Source organism: Silene latifolia, chromosome 1 (assembly GCF_048544455.1).
Source record: "Silene latifolia isolate original U9 population chromosome 1, ASM4854445v1, whole genome shotgun sequence".
NCBI classification, from domain to species: Eukaryota; Viridiplantae; Streptophyta; class Magnoliopsida; order Caryophyllales; family Caryophyllaceae; genus Silene; species Silene latifolia.
In genome coordinates, this window is record NC_133526.1 from 193,967,464 (window position 1) to 193,993,731 (window position 26,268).

Below are 26,268 nucleotides of genomic sequence, written 5' to 3' on the forward strand. Positions count from 1 at the left end.
ATATATTTCTTTTTTTCTTTTTTTGCGGGGGTAACCCTCCCTACCGTCCGGTCATTTCCGACAAAATTTTTGCATTTTCGCGTTCTTTTTCGAGTCTCATTTTTCTTTTTTTTTTTTGCACTAGTTAAAGGCCTTATGTGTATATAAAAATGTAAATGAATGTGTTTTTTTCTATGTGAACTTCGGTAGCATGACGGTGCAAACCACTGTCTACCAAACTTGTCCAAAAGCTAACCTGCAGGTACAAACAACACAACCCAGCATCAAGAGGCACTCAGGCCGTCGTATATACAACGAAAAGCAAATATACAAGCAAACTGGGGGCTCCGCCCCAAACAAATCCAGATGTGTAGCTGGGGGCTTCGCCCCAAACAAATCCAAGTCTAAATAAACTGGGGGGCTTCGCCCCAAAACAGGTCCAAAATGTTCAAAATCAAGACTACAAAGACCACGCAGACTACTGCTAGGCACCCTCCAGCTCGGCAACCCTCGCCATAAGAGCGGCAATCTCGGCATCCCGAAACTCGAGCTCCCTCGACAAACGAGCCGTCTCCTCCCGGGACTGGGCTAACTCTCGCTCCAGCTCACGATCAGCCTGAGAACAGCAGCAAATTGGCTCATGTCAATCGATTCAAACAAAATAAAAAGAACAAAAAAAATCAATCAAAAGAAATCAAATAAGGTTCATACCTGACGACCTCGACCACCGACGAGCGCCTCGATGGCGGTAGCTCGCAACCGGTTGGCCACCCTCCATAGTGCCACAAACCGAGATGGCGCGACCTGCGTTTTCAAAAAGAAATTCTCAGCGAATTGAACAAGTTTAATCAAATGTGTTCTTACGCAAAAGGTGAATAAGCCGGAGGCTCACCCTCCGAATCAGGTGCTGCCAGTCATCTAAGCCAGCATCCGTCACAGCCACGTCAAAATCACGCAACTCGGAGATCGTCGTCCTCCCGGTCGCGTCGGTGTACTCAAGAGTCTCGGGATACACTGGGGGCTCGATGCCCGCCGCCTCAACCTCCTGCAAAGACGAACGGCCTTCATTAATCGGTGATCTTTCATCGAAATTCCCGAAGCCAATCAAAGAGAAATAAAAGGATACTCACCACTACCGGCCAGTACGCCAACCTCCCGTAGAGGAACGCCGAGTAGTCCTCACCAGGCAGAAGGAGGTCGTCGCCACTGGCACCGGCCAAGTCCGCCTCCCTCTCAGCCTCGGAAGGCTCCCTGAACATCGTCCTAGGAGGATCCACGGGAACCGTCAACGCGCCCCGAGAGCACTGACGAGTCAAACGCTCGCCTAAGTACCCACAGGACCCATCGACGTCCCACAAAGAATAAATGCTCGGGCTCCTAGGTCGAAGGACCTCAAAGAACAAAAGGAGGTGCCTCGGCATACTCCGCCCAAGGTCCGGGCACCCACCGCAACAAGATAAAGACAGGGGATCATTCCTATGATCGGATAAAGGGAAAGAAATATAAATGCATACAAACGGGATACTCACGTTTGCTTTCGGTGAAGGGCGTTCACATCCCGCCGGTAGACATTGTGAGAAGAACGCTTGCTCTTCGTCCGGCACATGACCCAATCCCTCACCATGGGATAGGCCCTCTCCAACGGCTCCGTCCTCTTGGGCGCGAGGCCCGGGAAGTAAGAGTACACCCACGCCTGTAAAACGGAATAGTCAATGACGATCTTTCGATCTTTGATAAAAGAAAGGAATTCATTTTGGTCTAAAGGAAGGTTCATACCTCCAACAAAGCCTGTGTCCGACGGCGCCGGGAGAAGTCCCCTTCTCCATCAACTCCGGACGAACCATGGCCCTCATAAAGCGGATGAGGACCGCAAACCAAGAAAGATGACCGGGCCCCAACGCCCTAGGGAGCTCGGGTCGGCAAGAAAGGGAAGAAGCTTCGTCGACAACCTCTCACCCTTGTCTCCGAGGTAAATCGAAGACAAGAACCACCAAAGCCACAGACGAGCCCTCTGCTCCGCTGTACAAGGAGGAGGAGCCGTCTCCCTCCCGTCGATCACCACCGATGCCGGGGTCTTCCCCGCGAAGTAATCTCGAACATAGGTACTGGGTACCAAACCCGCACGCAACAGCCGGCCTTCGGCGACGGGTTCGGCCGATCGGCCTCCTCGCCTCGGCCGAATCCGCTCTCATGCCAGCCTCCGGCCACACCATCTCCTCAGTCCCGCACGGCAGACCGGAAATCATGCCGTAATCCTCCAAGGTGACTCCCACCTCACCAAAAGGCAGGTGAAACGTGGAAGTCGTATCCCAAAATCGATCCAAGAAAGCGCGGACCAGGCTAAGGTTGGCCCGCAACTTCCTCTTCACGATATCCCTCCGGACTGAACCGGAGGACCGAACGCTCCACGCTCGATCATGGCCCTCTCCTCCTCCGATGTACCGCTCGTAGTGCTCCATCGCCGTCGTGTACCCCGAGAATGACCGGATATTCCCGGCCTCCTATTATAATTCGAAATAAAGCTATCTTTAGTTTTGAAGTAAATTTGAAGGAAATTTGAACAAAAAAACAGAAAGGGGATGAGTAATGAGTTAGGGAATTCCTATTTACCAAGCTCTTCACCGTCCTGTAGGACAAGTGACCCTCTGCAGCCCACACAAGGTGCCTACTCTCCCAAGTCTCAGCCCACGCGGGAGCTCCTCTCAGCTGACGACCCCCTCGTCCGAGGTGGGCCCGTCGCGGAATCTCCTCCTCAGCTTCCTCCTCAGGGACCTCGTCTGCAGCAGCCATCACCGCATCAGTGAAAGCCTGCTCCAAAGCCTCCTCAACCGCACTGGCGTCTACCTCCATGGGAGTCCTCCCGGAAGTGGAAGCGTCATCACCTACAACATTAAAGCAAGTTCAGGCCGCGTCACGTGACGGCGAGCCTTTGATTAAGAAGTTTTCAAGCCTCCGGAGCCCCGGAAACTACCCTTTCTGGCCATCATTGGCCATGTTCTCACCAATTCAATCGCTCATGTGACAAATTGGGTCAAGTCAAGTCAAAATCAAAGCCTGGTTCCGGGTTCGAGTCGAAAATTCGGCAGCATTTCGCTATAATGGCGATTATGCCCTAAAAGGTGCCCTGCAAAAGTTGTCACCAACCAAAATTCCGAGATGACAGGAAGTTTACCCATCACCCAAGGGTCCCAAATATCAAATTTCATCACAAATGGGCAATCCTAAGGCCATTTTCGAAGCAATTTTCGATCTAGCTGTGAAACCGTCTCAAAATTCGCTCAAGGGCTCAAAACTCGATGAAAATTCAAAGTGAATACATGGTTATGTTCCTAACATTGCCTACTATCCATTTCTAGCCTCAATTTGGCAAGACAAATCCACTTGGGGGAAAGCCCCAAATTTTCGAGCAAATGGGTCGAAAACCCTAATTATTGCAGCTCAAAATTCAACAAATACGGATGATTAATGCAAGATTAAAACACATACCTCGATTGGTCATATTTCAAGCAAACTTTTGAATCTAACCTTGACGGAAATGGTGAAGATTTGAGAGAGAAATTGGAGAATTTGTGTTTCGAAATAATGAATTAAAACCCTTCTGATTTCGCGTTTTTACGCAAGAATTGCCGAATTGGGGAAAGGACGCAGCAGGCGCTGCGCCTCTTCCAAGAGACGCAGCTCTTGCTGCGCCTCTTCCTCTTGTTCCCTCCTTGCGAATTTTCGAAAATTCGTTATGAGTTCGTTATTTGTGGGCCCATCTTTGGTGCGCCTCTTCCTCAATGACATTTGTATCATTTCGGTCCGTTTCGACGATTTCTTCGTTCCGGCCCACATTTTTATCTAAGCGCGACAATATTTTGCAGTATCATCCAAACCCATTTTATCCCTCGCAGCAGTATTTTGCAGTATTGCTCATTTTATTTCAGCGCAGTAGTATTTTGCAGTACTGCTCACTTGAAGTTTCTCCCATGACGATCAAGATGTTCCTAATCGTCATTTCTCTCCAGCACAGCGGTATTTTGCAGTATTGCTCACCCAACGAGAGTTTGCTTGAGGACAGAGACAGGCAGATTCCCCAAAATCATCATTTCATTCCCCAGTGAGAGTTTGCTTGAGGACAGAGACAGGCAGATTCCCCCCAGTTAGGTTCCCTTTCAATCCTTTAGAGAGAAGTATCCTTCAGCCTTCCCTTTAGAGCGAATTATCCTTCACCCTTCCTCCAGTGAGAGGTAGCCTTCAGAGTTTAGCCTTCAGAAGTGTTAAGAAGTTTCTTCAGAATCCCTGTGACCCCTAATGCCTTCAGACACCAAGCTATCTTCAGACCAAAGAATTTTGCCGAAGCGTCTTCAGTCCCGCTTCACCCAGGGGTGTCTCAGGTATGGTTTTTTCTTATGGCTGGCGAGCTTCCTTACGTAGTCTAATGGACTTTAAACGACCCTCCCCGATAGTCGATAGACTCTAAAATGTTCCCGACGATAGGTCCTTGGTTCAGACCCCTTGAGCCGCCTCGCGTCGCCATAGTCGTCAGGTTGTAATCTTCGATTGACCTGATGGCTATACTTTGACTTTCGCCTTGTCCAAGCCTCAGTCAAAGTGGGGGCTCAGAGACACCTCGTTTCGCACCCCTCGCAAACCACCCGGTGATGATTGGGCCGCATGTTTGATTCGCGGAACGATTTGTGACAATTCGTAAGATTATCGTCAAGTGATTGCTCAAAAATTAATGTCAACCTCTTAGTTGTCATCTACGTACCGATACGGTCGTTTTGGCAGTAATTAGAGTACATTCGGAGTCCGGGTCAAAAACCGTCTCCATTTTCTGATAGCTGTTAAATCCCGAGTCAGAATGTTCTGGAATGTTCCAGATATTTCTATTCCATATTTCTCAAATTTTATCTTTTGGCAAATAATATCCCGTAATATTCAAAAGATAATCAAATTAAATCCGTCCTACCATAACTTAAACACGGAAATCTTTCTTAAACAGGAGGAAACCTCCTGGGAATAGACGCAGCAGGTGCTGCGCCTCTTCCAAGAGACGCAGTGGCTGCTGCGCCTCTTCCCAGGCCCTTCTTTGCATGATTTACGTATCTTTTTCATATCTTTCCGAGATTCACTTCCAAAGAGTCTCCGAAACCCTATTCCTCCGTGTGATTAGTATAAATAGGAGCTTTCGTTCCTCATATTTCTCACGCGAGTGTCCGCCCTTCTTTTCTCCCTTTGCATTCTAGACTTTGTTCTTACTAATTGGCGCCTACGTGCTTGAACCTTCGACCACGTAAGCTCGGATCTTTCCGGGTACCAGCCTCTCCGTTGCATGACCGACCAATTTGACCACTACACTCAATCAATCTAATTAATCAACTTGTTAAATCGTTTTCCTCTTTCGAGGGCACTCTTTCCTTGCATTCGCGTCGAGCATTCACTAATCGATCTTCTTAGTTCATCTCGTTCCGTCAACATGTAAGTCTGAGGGTGTATTTAATTCCTCTTTTATTTATTGTTATTTATTATATATTGTAATCATCATTGTAAGGTTTATGTCGAAAGTACTCATTAAAACCGATTTCTAAAAACCGTCTTTAAAACCTTTTTTTGCGGATTTCCAGTAGACAGACGTCGAGAAAAGACGCAGCAACTGCTGCGCCTCTTCGAAGGAGCGCGGCACCTGCTGCGCCTCTTCGTGAGGCTGCCGCAGTTCCTGCCTCTTTTCTTCTTCTTCGTCCTCTGTAATTCGTCTTTCGTTTTTATTTGCTTTCAATTGTTTTCCGTTGATTCGTTCATCATAATAACATATCAATTCACATGTATATTGTATATTATTTATCATCTTTAACATGTTTAATTCATCATTGTCCCGACTTAAATCCTAAATAATCAATATTTACGGGTTTTCGCCATTAATATTCAAACCCGGATTTTAGAAGTTCAATTTGTCCATATTGGGTTTCTGAGATTCGTCATTGATATATTTGCATCTATGTTCATATGTTCATCGTCATATTCATCATGTTTAATAATTAGTTTAGTTAGTTTAATTAATCGTTCATTAACATCGACCCTTCACATAATTAATCTGTTTTGTTTTCGTCTCACTCATATTTTGCTGTTTTATCACCCCATTCATATGTAAACAACATGTTAATCACTTTCATCCGAGTCTATATTTAATCAATCCATAAAATTACCAATTAACGTTAACAATCTGCGGTTCCGGCTTCACAGCCAGAACTCACCCTTGGAACAGACGCAGCAACTGCTGCGCCTCTTCCAAAGGGCGCAGTGCCTGCTGCGCCTGTTCCAGGGTGATTTCTGTCCCTGAACTCCTTTTCTGCTTTGACATAGTTTAATTAGTCTACATATTAATTAACTAATATCCGTATTATCACTAACTTCTGTTCGTTTACTTTATTTAATTTTATAATTTTTATTCTTTTATTCTTTTTCTCAAATCATCCGTTTTAAAGGTATTTTCGACATAAATCGCCTAATCTAATGTAATTATTGTAATTTTCATTATTGTAATTTATAGTTATTCTATTTATCCTATTTCTTGTATGCTTTCACATGTAAATCGACATTAAATTCAACTTCGACCAAATTGTATGCTAATTAATTGTTCACCGACTTAGTCTAATTCTCACATGCTAGGATTAATTCAATGGATGTTGCATTGCATGCATATAACCGACGATATATCGAGTATAAATAAACTTCCCTAATCATTAGTAGAGGCCGCTATCGAGGCGGGCGGGATTAGGTGTTCGATCAAAAGAGCTTCCTAATACGTACCCTCACCCCTTACTCCAGATCTCCGTGAGCACCCGTGTTCATTGGCATCCACGAGAGTCATTCTAGACATAGAATGCTAAGGGTAACGATTGCTTAGCGTTCATGTCACTACTTTGTGTCTTGACATGACACGAGGTATTCGAACGGTTCCAATTTCCCATAAAAATTGGTGGCGACTCCTTACAAAATGCAAACGCTTGTCCCCGTTTCTCACCAAGCGCCCCCGTGGGCGGCCCGCTGTCCACACACAACTTACAAGTACTTGTGTAAAACAGGTGATGGGGCATATTCTGCACCCGCTGACCAAGTCAACATATTGAGCAAGGTCAAAGATATCCACAAGCAAGTCAACGACTTAGACAGCCTAACCGACGCAGCCTGTCTCTTGTGTCCCGGCCGGGGCAACTAGCCAGCCGGGGCACACATCCGCGAACTCATATCCAAGACCCTTCGGCGGCGAGTCAACAGGGCCCGCCGGCCTGCCATGGCTCGGCCGAGGGCAGATAAGTCTTTCCACCTGCTAGCCACTTGGCCACTACGTGACAAAAGGTGAAAGTCTATAAATACTCCTCAACTCTCATTGAGGAGGAGATCCACAATTTAACCTAAGAATCACTATTCATCTGGTAATATCTTCCTTATCTCTCTACAATATATACTTCGCCAAGTAACAACGACTTATCCCTCTAAGTTTACTGACTTGAGCGTCGGAGTGAGTTCGCTCGGTCCAAAGCCGAGCCCTCAGTTTGTTCATTGTTTCAGGAAACCGAGATGAAGATTCAACCTGTAATACTCCGTATTTTTATATCGTTAATTGAGTCGAATTAATTGTTTAATTATATTGATATCGTACGATCGAGTTAGCGTAAACTTGTCAAGACGGGTTAATTGAGCGAATCACGGAACCTAATTCCTTTTCTACACTTACCCATTTACCCATTGACCTTCCGTTGACCCTAGCCCATTTACCACGTTGACCCTAGCCCATTTACCATGACCCAATTAAACATTTAACCTAATTCTACCCTAACCCTACAAAACCCCATTCCCCTCACACGCCTACCCCATTTCAGCGGCACATTTCCCCAACAAACACACAGATCGAGAGAGGGAGAGTGAGGGTGAGTATTGTCGGAGCAGCAAGGAGGGTCCTAGGGTGGTTGTCGACGTCCACAGTTAGCCGTGGTGGCTGTTTAGGTGGCGGGAAAAAGGTATGGGTGCAACTCCTTCTTTTATTTCGTTTTCTGTCAGATTTTATTGGTGTTGTCGTGACTCAGGGAAGGGGTGTGGGTGTCTGGTGTCGGGGATGTGGTACTGGGTGGTTTGGGTCGTCCCTTTTGGTGGCGTTTAGGGAGGTTGTTGGCGGCAGATTTGGCGGCGAAAGGGGTTGTTGACAGGGTAGATCACACGGGTGCTGCAGGGGGGTTTCAGGCGGGTTTTAGATGCTTAGGTTGGGGTGACACCACCGTGGACTCGGGGGAGGTCGAAATGGTGGTGTCACGGTGTCTGGGTGCGTGGGTTGACGGTGTCCAGGGCTGTGGTGGTTTGGACAGGGGTAGGGGTTGGCTGCGGTGGCTGGATGTCGAGGAAGGGGGGGTGTTTGGTGAGGCACGGTGGTGAACCAGGCCAAATGACGGCTCTGGTTCGACTCACCGGCGGCAGTCGACCAGGCTGGGGTCGGCTGTTGGTGGTGGGGTCGAAGAGGGGAGCAAGCCAGGTGGTGTTCGTGGTGGTTTAGGGTGGCGCGTGAGGGTTGTGAGGGAGTGCGAAGGTGCGGGTTGTAAAGGCGGGTTGGTAGTGTTAGTGAGTATCGTTTTTAATTCCTTTAAATGTAAAATGACGGTCTTATCATTTAATATATCGTACCCTTGTTTAACTAATTAATTTCCGAGTTATTTAAATGTTTAAGGGACGGGTTGAGTCGGGTTGGTAAAATAGAAAACTGCTAGATCGGGAAAGTTTCCATTTAAGGAAACTTTCCATTTTAAGAAGTTCTAATTTTAGTAACTTTCTATTTTGGGAAGGGAATGGTAAGTAATTGTTTATTATTTATTGTCTTTCAGAGGGCGAATTTGTTGTGGAATATTACTAAGCACCCGACTTTTGACTGCAATACTGAGGTAGGGGAATACACTGATTGAATTTTTGATTTTTAATGAGTTGACATATTTGGGATTACATGACATATCTGGCTATCTTATTTATTCTGTTGAGCATTTTGTTTCATATATTTCATACATCGCATTTGCATTGGAGTTGGAGTTGGAGGAGATGAGATGGTTGTGATTAAGGCCCAGCGGGTTCTCGCAGACTTGCCCTGGTGTCCTCCGCGAGCGGGCGGATCGACTACGGTCGATATATATAGTCTACCGGGGATCGGTATGGTGGGCGTCGGGGATGTGTGTGATGGAGTTGATTGGAGGAGCATTGCATTGCATTCTTTATTATATCGTATTACCTACTCAACCTCGCGGTTGACCCTGTGTATTCGTGTATGCCTGTGATGATCCTTTTATGGGGAGCAGATTGACAGGTCGTTGAGACATGGGGAGCTGGCAGGGAGAGAGCGTGGATCACCTGACTTAGAGCTAGCTCACCTTTATTTTGTTTAGTTGTCAGACTTTATTTTATTTAAGACATGTGTTATTTCCGTTGTAAACCTTATAACCTTTTAATTTAAAGTACTGTTATCTTTCTCTTTGTTATCTGCTGCCTCGGATTTCCGAGATGGTAACGCCCTTCTTTATCTGAGGAGACCTAGTTCAGGCCCTTAAATAAATGGGGGTGTTACACAACCAAGGACGTCATTCTACAAGCACGGGTGGTAACAAATTACTGCTCTGGAATTACACCCGGAACAACAGGTTTATACAAACTTATCGTAAAATAAGATTTTTTAATAATCATTTTTGCCCATTAAATAAAGTTGTGTTTGAATCCGTTTTCAATTATATTAGTGTAAAACCGATTTACTCACTCTATTTGTGTTATTTGTATTATGCTGCAGAGGCATGAAGCGGTTGTTTACTTTTTGATGGGGCATATTCTGCACCGCTGACCAAGTCAACACACTGAGCAAGGTCAAAGATATCCACAGCAAGTCAACGACTTAGTCTGCCTAGCCGATGCAGCCCATCGGCCTGCTAGCCAGGGTATCGGCACGGCAACCCGCCAGCCGGGGCACATATCAGCGTACTCACATCCAAGACCCTCGGCCGGCCTGCCGTAGGTCCATCGGCCGAGGGTAGAACGGTCTTTCCACCTGATAAGCCACTTGGCCACTTGGCCACTACGTGACAAAAGGTAAAAGCCTATAAATACTCCTCAACCTTCATTGAGGAAAGAATCCAAGACATCCCACAACTAAACCTAATATCACACATAAACTGGTATTATCTTCCTCATCTCTCTACAATACATATCTAGCCAAGTAACACAACTTAATCCCTTGAGTTTACTGACTTGGGCGTCGGAGTGAGTACGCTTGGCACAAAGCCAAGCCCTCAGTTCGTTCATTGTTGCAGGAGAGGCCGAGAGGAACGATAAGGACAAGAAGAATCCAACCAAAGGCATTACTCTACAAGCCACGGGTGGTAACGATACTTGCTCTGGAATTACACCCGGAACACTTTTATTTTTGATCAGAGAGAGAGAGATAGATGACAATTTCGTGTTTGAGACGGTTATTGAAAAAAATTGTAAAAACGGATGATAAATAAAAAGGCCAAATCAACTGAAATAGAATGTTATGTACCTTTGTTTCTGTTCTAATGCATTGTTGTATTTATTCATTTTAGTGTGTATCAGTTAATAGTTGTTTATTTTCAATTTTTGGGTAAGTTTTAGTGTGTGCATGGAATAAGATAATGGAAGTGTTTTATAACTTCTCTCGTTTCTTTGAACTTTATGCCAAAAACAATTCTCGTAAATATTATTGGAACCGAGGGAGTATGTAAATAAATAATCGATTTAAAGTGAGTAAAACATTTAATTTGGGGGGTATTATTGAATTAACATAGCATACTTGGAAATTTAATTAACTTAACATAGAAAAGTATAAGTTGACAAGAGAGCTATATCAATGTGATTTTTGACATTGGTTAATAACTTAATATAATGGCGGACAAATAAAGGAAGGGAAAAGTGTGTAAGGTGAGTGTGTGTTCATGTGAGTTGTGACACAATTGACATGCAATATTGCCATTGCAATGATATATATTAATGGAAGTTGATGCATTAATATTAGTGGTAAGAATTTAGGAATTGAGTTGGGCTAATTGCCTAAACGTTGTAGTATTTGGCTATCTTTTGCCATTATTAACGAAAATGCAGGGAAAACTATACTTCACGTTTGCGGTAGGTTGTGTGGACTGTGGAGGAGGGGAGGATATAATTTGCTACTTTTATATCTCGGTTATTTATTTATCTAAAATGAAATAGGTAAACAATGATCAGAACAAAGGGAATATATTAATTATTCGGTTATTCCTTGTAGTGTATAGCTTGTATGTATAGTAAATTACTTTCAGGCTGCACCTAAAATCATCCCAAGCGCGATGGTGAAGCCTCATCTCTGTGTTGGCTGATATGACGGTCCTTCTTTCTACTTATCTCATCAGTATTTGCGTTAAATCTAAAAAAACATAAAAGCAAAAAAAAAAAAAAGGTAATTGTAACCGAAAACAAAACTCTTTAACTTTGAAGCATTAAATACACATATTGTGTGGTGTACCTATTTTGGATATTGTCCTAGATATTCAAGTACTCACTAAGTATAATTTTATAATTTGTAATTAATAATACTTTAAATCATTTTAGAGAGTGTTTGACAACAAGAATTTAATTTAAAATGCTTCATTTTCAATTTAGCAAAGTAAAATAAAGATTTGGAAATGAGGGGGATTAGAGAGTCGATATCAAATGAGTTTATTTTAGCCTTACTTGGATTTTGTTGGGAATAGGTTTGTCAAACATGTAAATTGGTCCAAATCTGAATTTGAGAATACAATCTTTGTTCTAAAACACACCATTAATAGATTTTGAAATAGCAATATTAATATTCTAAAAAATACTCGAACTAAATCCTTGTAAACATCCAAATATGTTACTCCGTATTACGTAATGCATAATTGCATGAAGTATAATGTAACAATGGTCAAAATATCAAATCATAATGCATGGTAAAGAATGTGTTGAAACTAGAAAAATACAAGTAGGTAATTCGCGCCTTTTGCCAAACCAAACGGAAAAAAAACGACCCTGATATTGTAGGCCGGGTCATATGATAATGTATTAGCAAAACTGTTATTAAATCTTTAATTATTTTCAGAAGATGTCAGAAGTCATGACCTAAATTTAAATCCTTTCAACAATATATTTATCATTTTAATTCTCCTTATATTGAAAGGAAAAAATATATAAAATGACGTTGAATAGGTAAAATAATTAGAAAAATAGAGTTGAGCGACACATATTTATCTGGTAAGCTAAATTTGACAACTATCTGCCAATGTGTTAGCAAAACTGTTATTAAATCTTTAATTATTTTCACAGCTTGATAGTTTATAATGATGACGATATATTTAACATAGGTGGTCCGTTAGCACAAAGTATCATGTTGCCAATATCATGTTTAAGGTTAAAACATGTAGTAAATTAGTAATATATCTCATATAGGCTTGTTTTTTAGGGTTATTTTATCCGACATATCTCATAGATGCATTTAAATTTACAAGGTAGATAAAGATGCATCAGGTTTTGTGATTATTACCGTGTTTGTAACACAATCTAGAAGAATATGATATCATAATGAATTAAAATGTACGAACTATTAAAACAAATGATTAAAACGGAAGTTATTTGGTTTAGGGACTCTAGGGTCATAATCGAGTTCAAATTACTCTTTTAATTAGTCTTTCTTTATATCTTACTAATTTTATACCCCACAAGAAAAAATGATAAAATTATAGAATGAATTAAAGTAAAGATGCATGAAATGAGAGGAGAAGCAACTATGATGGCTCAAACTTGACACGTGAAAGTGAGAGAGAAATTCATGCTTTAATTACGTAAAATTTACCAACAAAAACTAATCAGGTGAATATTAACCACAAATTTTCTAAAATTTATTTTATTACACATTCACAAAAGTACACTATAAATACCCTTTAATGCACCTCAAATGTTAATAATTCATTCAATAAACACTCTCGTAACCCAAAAAAAAAACAACGAGAAATAAAAATACTAGTAAAATAACAATAAAAAAACACATAAAATTAAAAATGACGAAAACAATAATTATTTTCATTAGTTATGTGACCTTGTTAGGCACATTTTTACCCGGAATTGTACAAGCAGGAGCAGGCCAATCACGACAAGCTTCAAGCCCACCATTTATTTACCCTAATCCAGTAATTCCGTTACCCAAAAACCAAGGCGGTAATAACAACTTACCGCAGGGCGGGAGTAACCAACAGTTAGACTTGCCAGAAATTACTGAAGAGCAAAAAAAATGTTTAGTATCATTTGTTAACAAAGGCATGTCAACATGTCTAGAAGACCTAGGCAATTCTTTTGTAACAAGTAAAATTAACGTTAGACCCGAGTGTTGCTCCGCCCTTGACGGGTTAACCGACCAATGTAGGCTCGCGATCCATTTTCAAAACCAGGGTTTTGAAGACCTCGTTCAGAATTACTGTGCTTCTGGAGGCGCGATGGCTCCAGGAGGGTCAGGATCTGCTGAGGGTCCAGGATCTGAAGGAGGATTTCAGGACGGGTCATTCCCGGATATGACCGGACAAATGGATGAGGGATTTGGATCAGCATTTGGGCCTGGTCCATCTGAAGGCCCAAGTTCTTATGAGTCACTAGATGGATCTGATGTGCCTAGTTTGACTGAAGACCCAATTTCTTTTAGTGAATCAACAGAAGATGTTGGACATATTATTGAAAATGCAAGCCCAACTAACGGCGAGTCTTTAGCAGAAGAAGAAGGTGATCCTGCTGTTGAAACTTCAGAAGGAGCTAATTAATTTTGATTCATCATTTTTTTTTATTGAAGTTAATTTTAATAATCGGTTCACTCAAGAAGTATGGAGTGCGGCCATGGAATTAGCTAGAATAAAGACTTGAGTACCCGAATACCCGATGATTCCTTGTAGAAACGTTTTACATACATATGGCCTATAACGTAGCTGATGTGCTTCATTTAGTGAAACCAATAAGGCAGTAAATAAAATGCATAGGTTACTATAAAGTTATTGTACATCATACAAATATCTTATGTAAGAATTTTGTATCGATGAATAGACATTGTCGCGGAAAATGCAATTACATTAACGTTGTCAATTAATATGAACTTCACTTCTTTTAATGGTGACCATCTATTTTGGAAAATAAGATTGTACTTACTAAATATCTAAGTCATTGGATCACTAATTTACATGCCCTACAACTCAAGTAATATCCCTCTATTGTGTGTCACACACCATATAAGGCTCAACTCTCCCCAACACATGAGATGTCCAAACAACAACAAAAAAATGACCAATCCCATAACACATTTCCTCCTCCTATTCATCTCCCTAATCCCCCTTACATCCTCCACACCAACATCCACAATCACCCTCCCCCTATCCCACTTCACCACCCACCCAAAACCCGTTAACACATACGACTATCTTAACCACCTGGCTAAAACCTCATTAACCCGAGCTCACCATCTCAAAAACCCAAACCCCGTAAATATAAATTCTAATCTCAACCACCTGACTAAAACCTCATTAACCCGACCTAACCAGACTCACACTCACCACCTTAAAACCCCGAACATTATAAACACGTACGATAATCTTAATCTTAACCACCAGGCTAAGACGATCCTGTTATCGCCACAGTCTTATGGAGCCTACTCAATCTCCCTCAAATTTGGCACACCACCCCAAACAATGAATTTTGTTATGGACACGGGAAGTAGTTTTGTATGGTTCCCATGCACAACTAGATATGCTTGTGACAGGTGTAATTTTACTTCTTCCACGGCGATCAAAACTTTTCTTCCGAAATTGTCCTCCACTACTAAAATAGTAGGCTGCTTGAATCCCAAATGTGGTTGGCTCCATAACCCGAATACCGAGTCACGCTGCTCCTCTAACTCGTCCGAGTCATCCACCTCGACTCAGATATGTCCACCTTATGTGATCATTTACGGATCAGGGACCACAGGGGGAATCGCCTTACTCGACACGCTACACTTAAATGACGAAAATGTCCCTGATTTTTTAGTCGGGTGCTCCATTATCTCAACCCGACAACCCGCTGGAATCGCCGGGTTCGGCCGAGGTAACTCGTCGTTACCGAGTCAGCTCGGTCTCGAGAAGTTCTCGTATTGTTCTCTCTCTCGTAAATTCGACGACACCACCGTGACAACCGCGCTAAATCTCGTCGGAAAATCGAATTCCGGCGAAAAAATCGCCGGAATTACGTACACTCCGTTCGTCGGAAACCCTAATTCGCCGGCAAATCGAGGATTTTCCGATTATTATTATTTAGGATTAAATGAGATATTTGTAGGCGAGAGAAAAGTTAAATATCGTGGCGATTTCCTCTCTCCTCCAGATGTCGTAACCGGATTCGGTGGAACGATAATTGACTCGGGGACTACTTTGACTTACATGTCACGTGAGATATTTGAGCCGTTGGCACGTGAGTTTGAAGGGCAGGTTAGGCAATATAAGAGGGTTAAAGAGGTCGAGGTTATGACGGGGCTACGACCGTGTTTTAACGTTTCCGGGTTTAAAACGTTGTCGTTTCCGACTTTGAAGTTTCATTTTAAGGGAGGGGCAAAAATGGTATTTCCTTTGGAGAATTATTTTTCTTTTGCCGGTGGCGAGGCTGAGGTGGTTTGCTTGACTATTGTGACTGACCCGCCGGGCCAGGAGACGGTTTCTGGCCCAAAGGTCATTTTTGGGAATTATCAGCAGCAGAATTTTTATATCGAGTATGATTTGAAACATAATAAGCTCGGGTTTATGGAACAAAAATGCAATTAAGTTTATTGGAGGGCGGAAGTGTTGGAGAGTTCATGAATTATAGGACTAGGAATGTAAAAGTAGCAATCAAATGTGATGGTGATTGACAAAATTGTTAATGATTCATGATTAATGAAATGAATTTACATAAACATATTACAGAGTATAACAGATAACAAATACCGTGATATAATTCATTTTAGTAATTAATGTGAAAATGAAACTTATGGTTCGACCATTTAATGATATTAATGTGAGCATCCTATTGATGGGAATGTATGATCTAAACAAATTTAGAATTTGTATTAGGTTTTAAATAATACTTCATTTAGGTTTCTTATTTGCGTTTTAAACGGAATTTTGAATACTCCGGTGATAAAGTAATTTGCACTTTGTATGTTCGTCTAAATAAAATATTTTGAATGCCAAGTGGGGATAAATCAAGTGGATAATTGTTTTTTTTAAGAGTTTGACAGTTTTACATTAATATCTACAGATTATTTATGAAATTTAATATTACGATAAACAACCGATGAATTATCATATTCTTATTTGTAGACTTCTTGTATTACTTTTGTTTTGAAAAAAAAGAAAAGACACCCAAAAGTGAGGATCTCACTTTTTTGCAAGAAAAGGTAGAAGTAAAGTAATACACAAAGGATGCACTTTGTTAGGAACAAATTCCTTTGAGTGCAATTCTTTAGCATAAAGTCACACTTTGCATCAATTCCCTTATACCATCTCAAATTTCCCAAGAATCATATACTTCATGTCAAAATATGTCTCAAGTTATAATAAGTGTGGCCGCGAGGCTACTAAAGTTGCTCGTCCCAGCTAAAAAAAATATGAAAAATTCGGATATAGCTTTATAAGTTAAATTTTTGAATTTTCCTTATGGAATTATTCATTTACTCGTTCGTTTTCGCTAGAATTTTTCACCGTCTAACTGCAAATAATCTTAGATTTGCCATTAATTATAACCATTATTAATTTATTACGTTAAAGATGTTTCACTATAGTTAAACTACAAATTACATATGTTCGAATGATAACTCTTTATTAACTTTGGCCCCATATTTGCAGAAGTCTTATAATTGTGTTTGGATTATGTTTAGGGAATATAAGCTAACACGATATCTTACATATGATAATGACGTTATCAAATGACACTGAATTTCGGTATCACTTTCATCTGCAAGAAAACGAAAAATAAATAATGTCGACCGAGTAGTAACAAGCTAATACGATATCTTAGACATGATAATGAGGTTATCAAATGACACTGAGCGAGTTTCTATATCACTCTCATCTGCAAGAAAACGAAAAAATAAGTAATGTCGACTGAGTAGTGACAACTTCCAGCTAACTCCCTCCTATCATGTTGGTCTTTAACTTTGATGTACACATTACTCGGTATAAATGCAATTTTATATCCCAATCATATGATCAGAAAGATGAATAGAGCAACCCTACACAACCATGTGAATGATGTGATCCTTGGACCTTGTTGCATTCTAGTATTCTACATTATATGAAGGATTTTGTACGAATTAAATAATGTTTGTCCTTTGGTGCTTCATTTATGCTCCATTTTCGCATAAAGTTTAATGTATGTGGTTCCTTAATCATCATGCACTTGATTTTACATTACTCTTGCTAACTTAGCTATTTAACTTTGTCAATTATAACATTTCTGGAAAATGAGATAGCGTTATCTGATGGTATTGTGGCACTTTCCATTGTGTAAAATGATCTGGCCTTCTCTGGTCTCAAAATTGATGTGCCCGAGAAATGCCTCTCCGATGTCAAAAACCTCAATGATTGTAGCAACTGTAGCAATATATGGTTCTAGACTTCCAGTAGGGTCTTCGACTTGGGTGCTCTTGTCGTCATGTGGCCAGTGGCCAGCTGAGCCCGCGCCCATGATGGATTAATTTGATGTCATCGGGTTTAAATTGTTTCCATTTTGTGATTTGTCTATCTAGACGACCCGGTCTATGCAATTGGGAGTATATATGCTGTCTTATTCTTCTTTTCAAAACTTTAATTGTATGGTGTGTGGTCATTTACAGCCCTAAGCATATATCTCGACAAGCCGGTTCAGATCATTTACAGCCCTAAGTTAGCTCATAATTTTCAAAACTTTTAGTAGTCAAGGTAAAACTACGCCTAGGCCACTTGTTGGGATATCTATTAAAGGCACGTTGGCTTTGTCTCGGACTCTCGGATGTTTGAGATTCGAGAGAGAATTTTAGAGCTGTTTACAGTCCGTCAGCTTATTTGAACCAGGTCCGTTGACGTTGGCTCAATCCATATCCTGTAAAAGATAAAAAAACGTTAACCGGTTGACTTGTTTCAAACTCACAAACCTGCTTGATTGCTCATAAACTAAATGGTTGGCGTTGGCTCAACCCATATCCTGTCTAAGCCCGTGTTTGATTCGAGATGGAAGTATAGGCCTGTAACAAACTCATAGTAGATTGCCAACGTCTTATCATTCTGAATGTTATTGTTAACCAAGTTAATTAGGTCAAATTCTGCACTGTTTCATTGGCGAACATGTTACTGATTTATTGTGCAATCAACCTGTGTAATAGTACATCTGTACCTGTTTCATTTGTCTATCTAGATGACCCGGTCTATGCAATTGGCAGGCCCGAGTGTGAGTAACATAGACGATGCTGTCTTATTCTTCTTTTCCAGATACCGGTAGTTTAGAACTGGTCCGAAATTCTTAAACTGCTCCCACAGAGCAGTAAATAAACAGGTACGAATGTACAATACACGAGTTGATTGCACAGTAAATCAGTAACATGTTCGCCAATGAAACACTGCAGAATTTGATCTAGTTAACTTGGTTAACAATAACAGAAAGATACATTAATTTATAAGACGTTGGCAATCTGAGCAATTGACAAATTAAGCTTACCTTACCAATTAAAGGTATGGCTATTATCCACTATATGTATGTTATAGGGCTATAGGCCTATAGCTCCATCTCGAATCAAACACGGGCTTAGACAGGATATGGATTGAGCCAACGTCAACTCTTTTAGTTTATGAGCAAGCACGTTTGTGAGCTTGAAACAAGTCAACTTTTTTAACCTTCTACAGTACATGGTCCATACTCCATACAGTCGTATCCACTTTTTCTGTAGGTCGACGGACCTGGTTTAAATAAACTGACGGACCATAAATAGCTCTAAAATTATCTTTCGAATCTCAACTGTCAACACCCGAGAGTCTGAGACGAAGCCAATGTGCCTTTAATAGATAAATGATCTGAACCGGCTCGTCGAGCCCTCAGATTCGGCTCGGTCAAAGCTCGAGCCGAACTTGGCTAAATACGAGCAGAGCCCGAGCTCAGCAAGGCTTGTATTATTTTTATACTATTATATTAAATTTATGTTAAATTACATGTTATTTAAGCATTTATAAGTATATTATAATATAATATTTTTTTAGTAATCTATAATCTTATTTGTTATTTAAAAATATTTATATTTAGTTAGATTAAAATGTGAGCAAGTGAAAATTACATAATAATAAAACGGGTTCTATTTGAACTCAAGCCGACCTTGAGTTTCAACTTTTTAGGCTCGACGAGATTCGAGCCGAACCCGAGATCGAGCTAAAAATTTTGAGCCGAGCTCGAGCTCAGATCGGCTCGTTTACAGCCTGCCAACTTATATTTACATACTGTGCTAGACTGCTAGCTAACTTGGAAACGGCCCACAACTTTGCAATTTCAACTTGGGCTGGACTGGTTAATAACCCAACATTTTGCTGATGCGATTTTTGATCCCATTATTCGCATTGTTGTTCTTTATAGGTGCGATTGTTATTTTGGACTTAATTTCAGCTTATTTTAATTCAGTTTAGCTTTATTCAATTCAGTTCAACTTTATTCAGTTCAGTTTAATTCAATTTAGACAATTTCAGTCCAAAAGAACATAACGTTTAATGTTTCATCTATATGCGGTATCTCAATTCATGGGTAATACAACCAGTTGTATATGTTGTATAATGTAGAATTTGAGCTTTGTCATAAAGTATCCGAGCTTTAATTTATGTTAAATAATATGAGCTTTATTAGAAAGTATAGAACTCATCCATTTACACATTAAAAACATGAATTTTGAATTAGCTCAGAAAAATACATATAAGCTCGGATTCTTATACCTTAGTTGTACAATGCTTATGGTAATCCTATTTGGGGTGGTTTCTACGTACATACTCAGTTATTCTTCATTAAATTGTAGTTGCATTTGTTGGTATTCTTGTCTTCTTGTAACTAAGCAAGGAAATATAATATCGATTTTTCTAATTTGTAAGGACATAGGATAAGAAGCTATCGTAATTAATGAAATAATCTTGTAAATGTTTTCCTAATTAGCCTTTTATTGTGTACCCTAAGGGCACATGTTAGAAAAACCGTTAAAATAATATTACTCTGTAAAACTTAATATTACTCATATCACCCACTCTTATTTAACACTGTCTTAACTTAAACGACTCTCAAACCAAATTAAAATAGAGGTGAAAATAATAGAAAATTATGCGAAGTTTGAATTTAAGACGGTCTAAAAAAGACCAATTGTAGTCATATTAGTTTTCTGATTATTGTTTAAAGTCTCCTAATTTTATCTTAGACTCACATATGTGACTCACAATATATACTCCTTCCGTCAGGTCATTTGTTATTCTATTACATTTTTGGGTATTTCAGTCAATTGTTATCCTTTTTATTTTAGGATTGCATTTGATGAACAATTTAATCTTTTACACTCAATTTGGTCCACTTAGCCGCCTTTTCAATTCATGGAAAAATAAAAATCCCATGAATTGTAAAAAGTGGTGGATGTTTGGTTGCCAATTTTTTGGCAAAATGTAGGCATTCAATTTTCCAAGGAGTTTTGAATGCCTACATAATGGTGGAATTGAATGACCTAGCCCCCCCAGGTAGTTCACAACTCCTGTGGAATTCAACTCCCGCATGCGCAACCAAACGACTTTTCCAAATTCATGTGAATTCGTATACAGTAAAATAATTCACATGAATTGGATATTCCAGTGTCGATTAAATTCCTAGATGAACCAAACGAGGCCTTAATTTATTATCTTATAATTGACCCCGTCCTCTTTTCTTATTCTTTGTACAAAATAGTGCATGTGATAACTTAGCTCATCATCATCCATGATTCTAACTTTCTAAGTCTGGTCGTTTGGATGTACTCACTTGTAGAAATCTTTTACCTTAAATGATTAATTTTGTCATCCATGTGAGATGAAGTTACACTTTACCTACCATTATTGCATACAATTCTTATTTTTCGATTTTTTATATTGCAGAGTAATACATTCTTGAATAACTCTTAACTATAATACGGAGTATAAAATTGATTGTTTTAAAAAAGGGTAATGATAAACACAATCCACTGGGTTGTATTTAAGAAACCAAAAGAGGAAATAAATTCTTGATGTATGCATTAATTGTATTGGTTAATGTGTAATTTAGTTCTTAATTTCTAAATTAATACCCAAATTAAAAGGTATTTAATACTTAAATATAACCCACTGGGTTGTATTTAACATTACCCTTTAAAAAAAAGGTTGATATTCACAAATCACAAGACTAGTTTCTTTCGAATATATACACATCCCCAATTCTTATTTCAGACCAAGGGTATCCGTCTTATTAATAAGACGGATACCATATTCTCTCACAAAATACCCATTTAGGGTGAGTGGAGAAGCACATGGAGGGTCCCACCTTTGTCCCCTCTACCCATTTCCTCTCACACAACTACCCGTCTTAAAATCCGACCCGTTTTAAGCAAGACTTACTCTATACACATATATTAGTCCGAACAATTGAGATATTTGATAAATAGCTTCCATAAGTCCAATTTGTGTATTAATAATACCCTGGTCTAAATCTCAAAGTAAATATTCCCATTTTCAAACATTTTAACTTACAGAGTCGTTACGAGATTGATTTAGAACTGCGAGTAAGAAAATAGGCCTAAAATCACGAGTTAGCTAGAGACTTAAAAGGGCTAAAACATAACTCGAAAGCCCCCTACGCTCCACCACTGAATAAACACACATTTATATTACGAGAGGAAAACATAAAGTGACATTTTTCAACAATTTTAAAAAGAATTACATCCTGCTAGTATTTGCATGACATGAAATCAAAGCACTTGGGTTTGTGAGATCGTCCATGGAACGTTGAATGTCAAGGTAAGAAGGAACATGATCCCATAGATACGGAACTTCTTGATCTTGCATTAATTACGTTTCAATAATTAGGTTTACATCATTAATTACTCTGTATTTAATTAAGGAGTTAAAATAAAGAGTACTAAACTACTAACCTAGATCAAAACTTGTCATGTGCATTTCAAATTCTCAACAATTAGGCTATCTGAATAACACTTAAAATTATATCGAAATCTACTAATTTCACCTAATATACTGTTTACCAACAGCGCCTATATACGACTTTATATTAATTGTACAATGACTCCATGAGCACTAAAATAATATATTCTCTCCGTCCGGGTCAATTATTGTCCTTTGTTTTTGGCATAAAGACCAAGGAAAGAAAAGGGGGCCAATTATAAGATGATAAGTAGACCAAATTGAGTGTGAATGATCAAATTGTTGTTCAAATGCGTGCAATCCCAAAATAGAAAGTACAACAGTTGACTGAGCCAAAAATGAAATAGGACAACAAATAACCGGGAGTCCGGGATAAAGGCACTAATATGGTAATTTTAAGTTAATGAGAGATTCCAAGTTTGAATTATGAAAATATAAATAATAATAATAATAATAATAATAATAATAATAATAATAATAATAATAATAATAATAAGTACGGGGATTTGTGCGTGGGTTATGGTTTCCTTCCCTTTTCTTTCTCATCACTTGGGGAGCTGGGTTCGGATGTCGTTGCCTTGCTCAAGCGGATCCAAAAATTCTCGGTATCTCAGGATGCGGGGGCTCGGGTGTCCGCTTACATTTTTACTAGACTTAGCTTTGCTGTTGCTAAGGGCGTGGGAGCCCAACTTGTTTCTCGGATCCCCACCAATTTATGTAAACTTTTATTTTTCTTTTAATAAAAACTGCGCGCATTCTTTTTTTTTTTTTTATAATAATAATAATAATAATAAACCTCACGAGGACAAACCTAAACTATACCGGATATCAGTATATACTAAAAATTATCACAAATTCTTAGTAATGGTTACAAGCCATGGAAGATATTCACAAGTCCAACCAATTTAAATAATTTTAGAAAGTAAAGAGTTTGTAAGACGGTATAAGCTTATACTTCCTCCGTTCCATATGATAGTTTACGCTTGCTTTATGCACGTATGTCAATGCTTGTTTTCTTTTGTTCATATTTTTAGTTACATATCATTGAAAATTATAAAAATTTGATATTCATAATGCACTCGGTAAGACAATTTAAACAAGATCTCACATGACTATCTTTTATGTTATACATTAGAAGTTATATTGAAAATTCTTTTCACTTATGAATAGTGCTCAAAAAGTAAACGTAAACAATTCAATGGAACGGAGGAAGTAATACTTAGAGGTAAGATTTGGCTCAAAAATTGTTACTAGTTGTTGTGTTGTACTCCGTATGATATTGATGATGTCTACACAGTATAGAAAATATTTTGGAATCTCAAGCACATGTACCGTGTACGCACAGGCACAGACTTGTCACATGGAGTGTAGTTAGTAATTGTCAGCATTTAGGAAGGTTCGTTCCTCTATTTATTTGATGCGAATCCCCACAAGGAAGGGTAATTCCATTTGTGCCGACACAAGTCACAAACAATGGTAACTAAAATTATGACATTTTTCATGTATAGACACATGAATTATGAACAAATAATTACAATAGATCTAGTAAAAACTTTATAATTTGTTACTATTACCATTTCACTTGAATTATAGTAATCTTAAACTAGATATCGAAACATAGATATTGACTCAACCAGTAGGGGAGCTGCTAGCAAGGGCGCTCACGAATAAAAAATTTAATGTTTTAGTTATAATTTTCCAACTTTTTTCGAGTTTCTCTTAAAACCATTACCCCCTTTGCTCCCAATGAGTTGAAATCCTGGCTCTACCACTGGACTCAATCCTTCCTGATAACAGTAATATATGATCTATCTTATACCAATTTGAAAATTCGCATTTTTTCTTTTTGCAAAGGAAGTCAATAAACTTGATATCAGTTGAATTCGAACTCAAGTCACGTATACCATCTAACATCTTTATCGACTTCTTTACTTTCGTCTTTCGGGTTAATAATTGGCCAAAAGAAACCAAAAAATAACAACATTATCTTCAATCATAAAGGTTAGAAACAAATTCAAAGGACCACTTTTTACAAAAAAAAACATGAACAAGTGGTTCACACTAAAAACTAAAGCAACTCCATCAAGATAGAAAGCAACAACTCATCATCCTCCCACAATATCAATTAATTAAGAAAGCAACTTTTCATTCCACAATCATCCAAAATGTACAAATTACTCAAAAGTATACTTGTAATCATTATATGAATTTATTCTATTAATAATCCACATACTTAACTTCCAAGTAAAAAAGCTTAAAAATTACTAAAATTTGCATCTAATAATAACTAACTAATATAAAACAAAAGAAATTGTAATCCCGATATAATATTAACGGTTTTTCTAACATCTGTCCCTATAACACACTTTAAAGTATCACACATAGATTTTTAATGTATGTTCTAAGGAAACACGTTAGAAAAAACCTGTTACTATGCCCTTGCTTCCATTTGATGCCTCGTCCTCCGATGCAGATATCGACTAGTTTAGCTGATGACGACCCATTTGCATACCTTGATCATACATCAACATGACAACCACTAGCAAGTTGATACTTAATAGCAGTATTAAACCCTAACCCAGGATTATTACCATTATTACCATTATTACCATTATTACCCTTACCACCAAAGGTAATATAAGCAGGACAAACAACATTTAACCTATATTTACCCGAAATCCACGTACCAACTTTCCATTTAACCCTTCCATCAATCTTAATATTCATATAAACAAGCCCTGAATTCTGATCTTCCTGTAATGACATACCTAAATACGGTGCGACGGGTACCGAAATACCGTATAAAAACGGAGACCATACAATAACGTCCTTATGACCTTGGTACGTAGGAGGTAGACGTGTCGGGAGCGTGATTTGTTGATTATGATACGATGCAAAGACATCGACACGTTCATAGTAAACTCCGATACGTTGATTAGGGTTTCGTGTTGCTAACGTGACTTGAAATGTTGCGGTTAGGGTATTAGGTGACGTGACGTTGAAGGAATAGATAGTTGCGTCTTGGAGGATAAAACGTGGTTTTGTTGGACGTAGGATTAGCCAAATTAGGAATACGACGAAGAGGACGATGAAGATGAGGAAGAGAAGGGCTCCGATGATGAGGCGGAAGAAACCTCCGCCTCCTCCGGAGTGATCGTCGTCGTCGTGGCCGCAGTCTTTTGTGGTCATTTTGTTTTTTTTAGAAAACGGATGGATGACGGGTTGGATGAATTATATAAGTGTGTGAGGTAGTGGGAGTGATTAGTGTGTGAAAAGTAGGGTGAGGAGGTGTGTGAACTTGTGAAGTGTTTGGTTTTTGTAGGGTGTGGGTTGAGTGATTTGGGTAGGTAGGTAAGTGATTGAATTTTGTCTTGTGGGGTTTGAGCCTTTGATGGGATTAATTTCTTTTTAATATTTGTGTTGCAAAATTATGTGCACCGGCCTTGTTAGGATTTAAAGTTGATGTTAACATAAAATTCCTCTCTCCGGGTTATCAGTCTATTTTGCTTCAGACCGTCTTATTTCAGACCATAATAAGACATTTCACAAATGAAAAGCACATGAGTGGTGGGACACCCCCATGTACTTTCCCACTCACACCCTAAATGGGTTTTTTGTGAGAGAAAATGGTATCCGTCTGACAATTTCAGACGGATATGGCGGTTTGAAATAAGAATTTGTGCCCGGTTATTTGTTGTTCGTTTTTATTTTGGGTTGTCTCAGTCATTTGTTGTCCTTTCTATTTTAAAAATGAACTTGATGAGTAATTTGATCATTCTCATTCAATTTATTCCACTTGTCATTTAGTTTTTGGTCATCTCCTCTTTCCTTGGTCTCTGTGCTAAAACGAAAGGACAATTGACCGGGACGGAGGAAGTATTTGTTTACATTAATTTACAATGGTATTTTAGTTAAAAGACAAACATTGGGATAAAATGAATAATTGGATAAGTTGATAAATAAAGATTTTTGCTTAATTTTTTCTCATTGTTGATGAGATGACAATTCTTATTGTCCCTTATTCTGATTCTTGTTGATCTTTGATTTTGACACGAAGAATACGAAATATTAAATAAAG

General features: G+C 39.2%; 2 protein-coding genes across 2 annotated transcripts; one reads left to right on the top strand and one right to left on the bottom strand.

Annotated features, from left to right (window-relative positions):
• Positions 1-14,224: 14,224 nt before the first annotated feature.
• Positions 14,225-15,957, top strand: LOC141614716 (putative aspartyl protease At4g16563). Its single transcript, XM_074433464.1, has one exon. The coding sequence runs from the start codon at positions 14,289-14,291 to the stop codon at positions 15,822-15,824; it is 1,536 nt and encodes a 511-aa protein (XP_074289565.1). The 5' UTR covers positions 14,225-14,288; the 3' UTR covers positions 15,825-15,957.
• Positions 15,958-24,315: 8,358 nt separating this feature from the next.
• LOC141614724 (NDR1/HIN1-like protein 1) lies at positions 24,316-25,548 on the bottom strand. The gene has a single exon (XM_074433471.1). It carries the CDS (start codon positions 25,377-25,379, stop codon positions 24,708-24,710), a length of 672 nt encoding a protein of 223 aa, XP_074289572.1. The 5' UTR covers positions 25,380-25,548; the 3' UTR covers positions 24,316-24,707.
• Between the last annotated feature and the right edge of the window lie 720 nt (positions 25,549-26,268).

Bases quoted from the DNA above. Each gene is read 5' to 3' on its own strand.
- LOC141614716 (XM_074433464.1), top strand. From the start codon at position 14,289: ATGAGATGTCCAAACAACAACAAAAAAATGACCAATCCCATAACACAT.
- LOC141614724 (XM_074433471.1), bottom strand. From the start codon at position 25,379: ATGACCACAAAAGACTGCGGCCACGACGACGACGATCACTCCGGAGGA.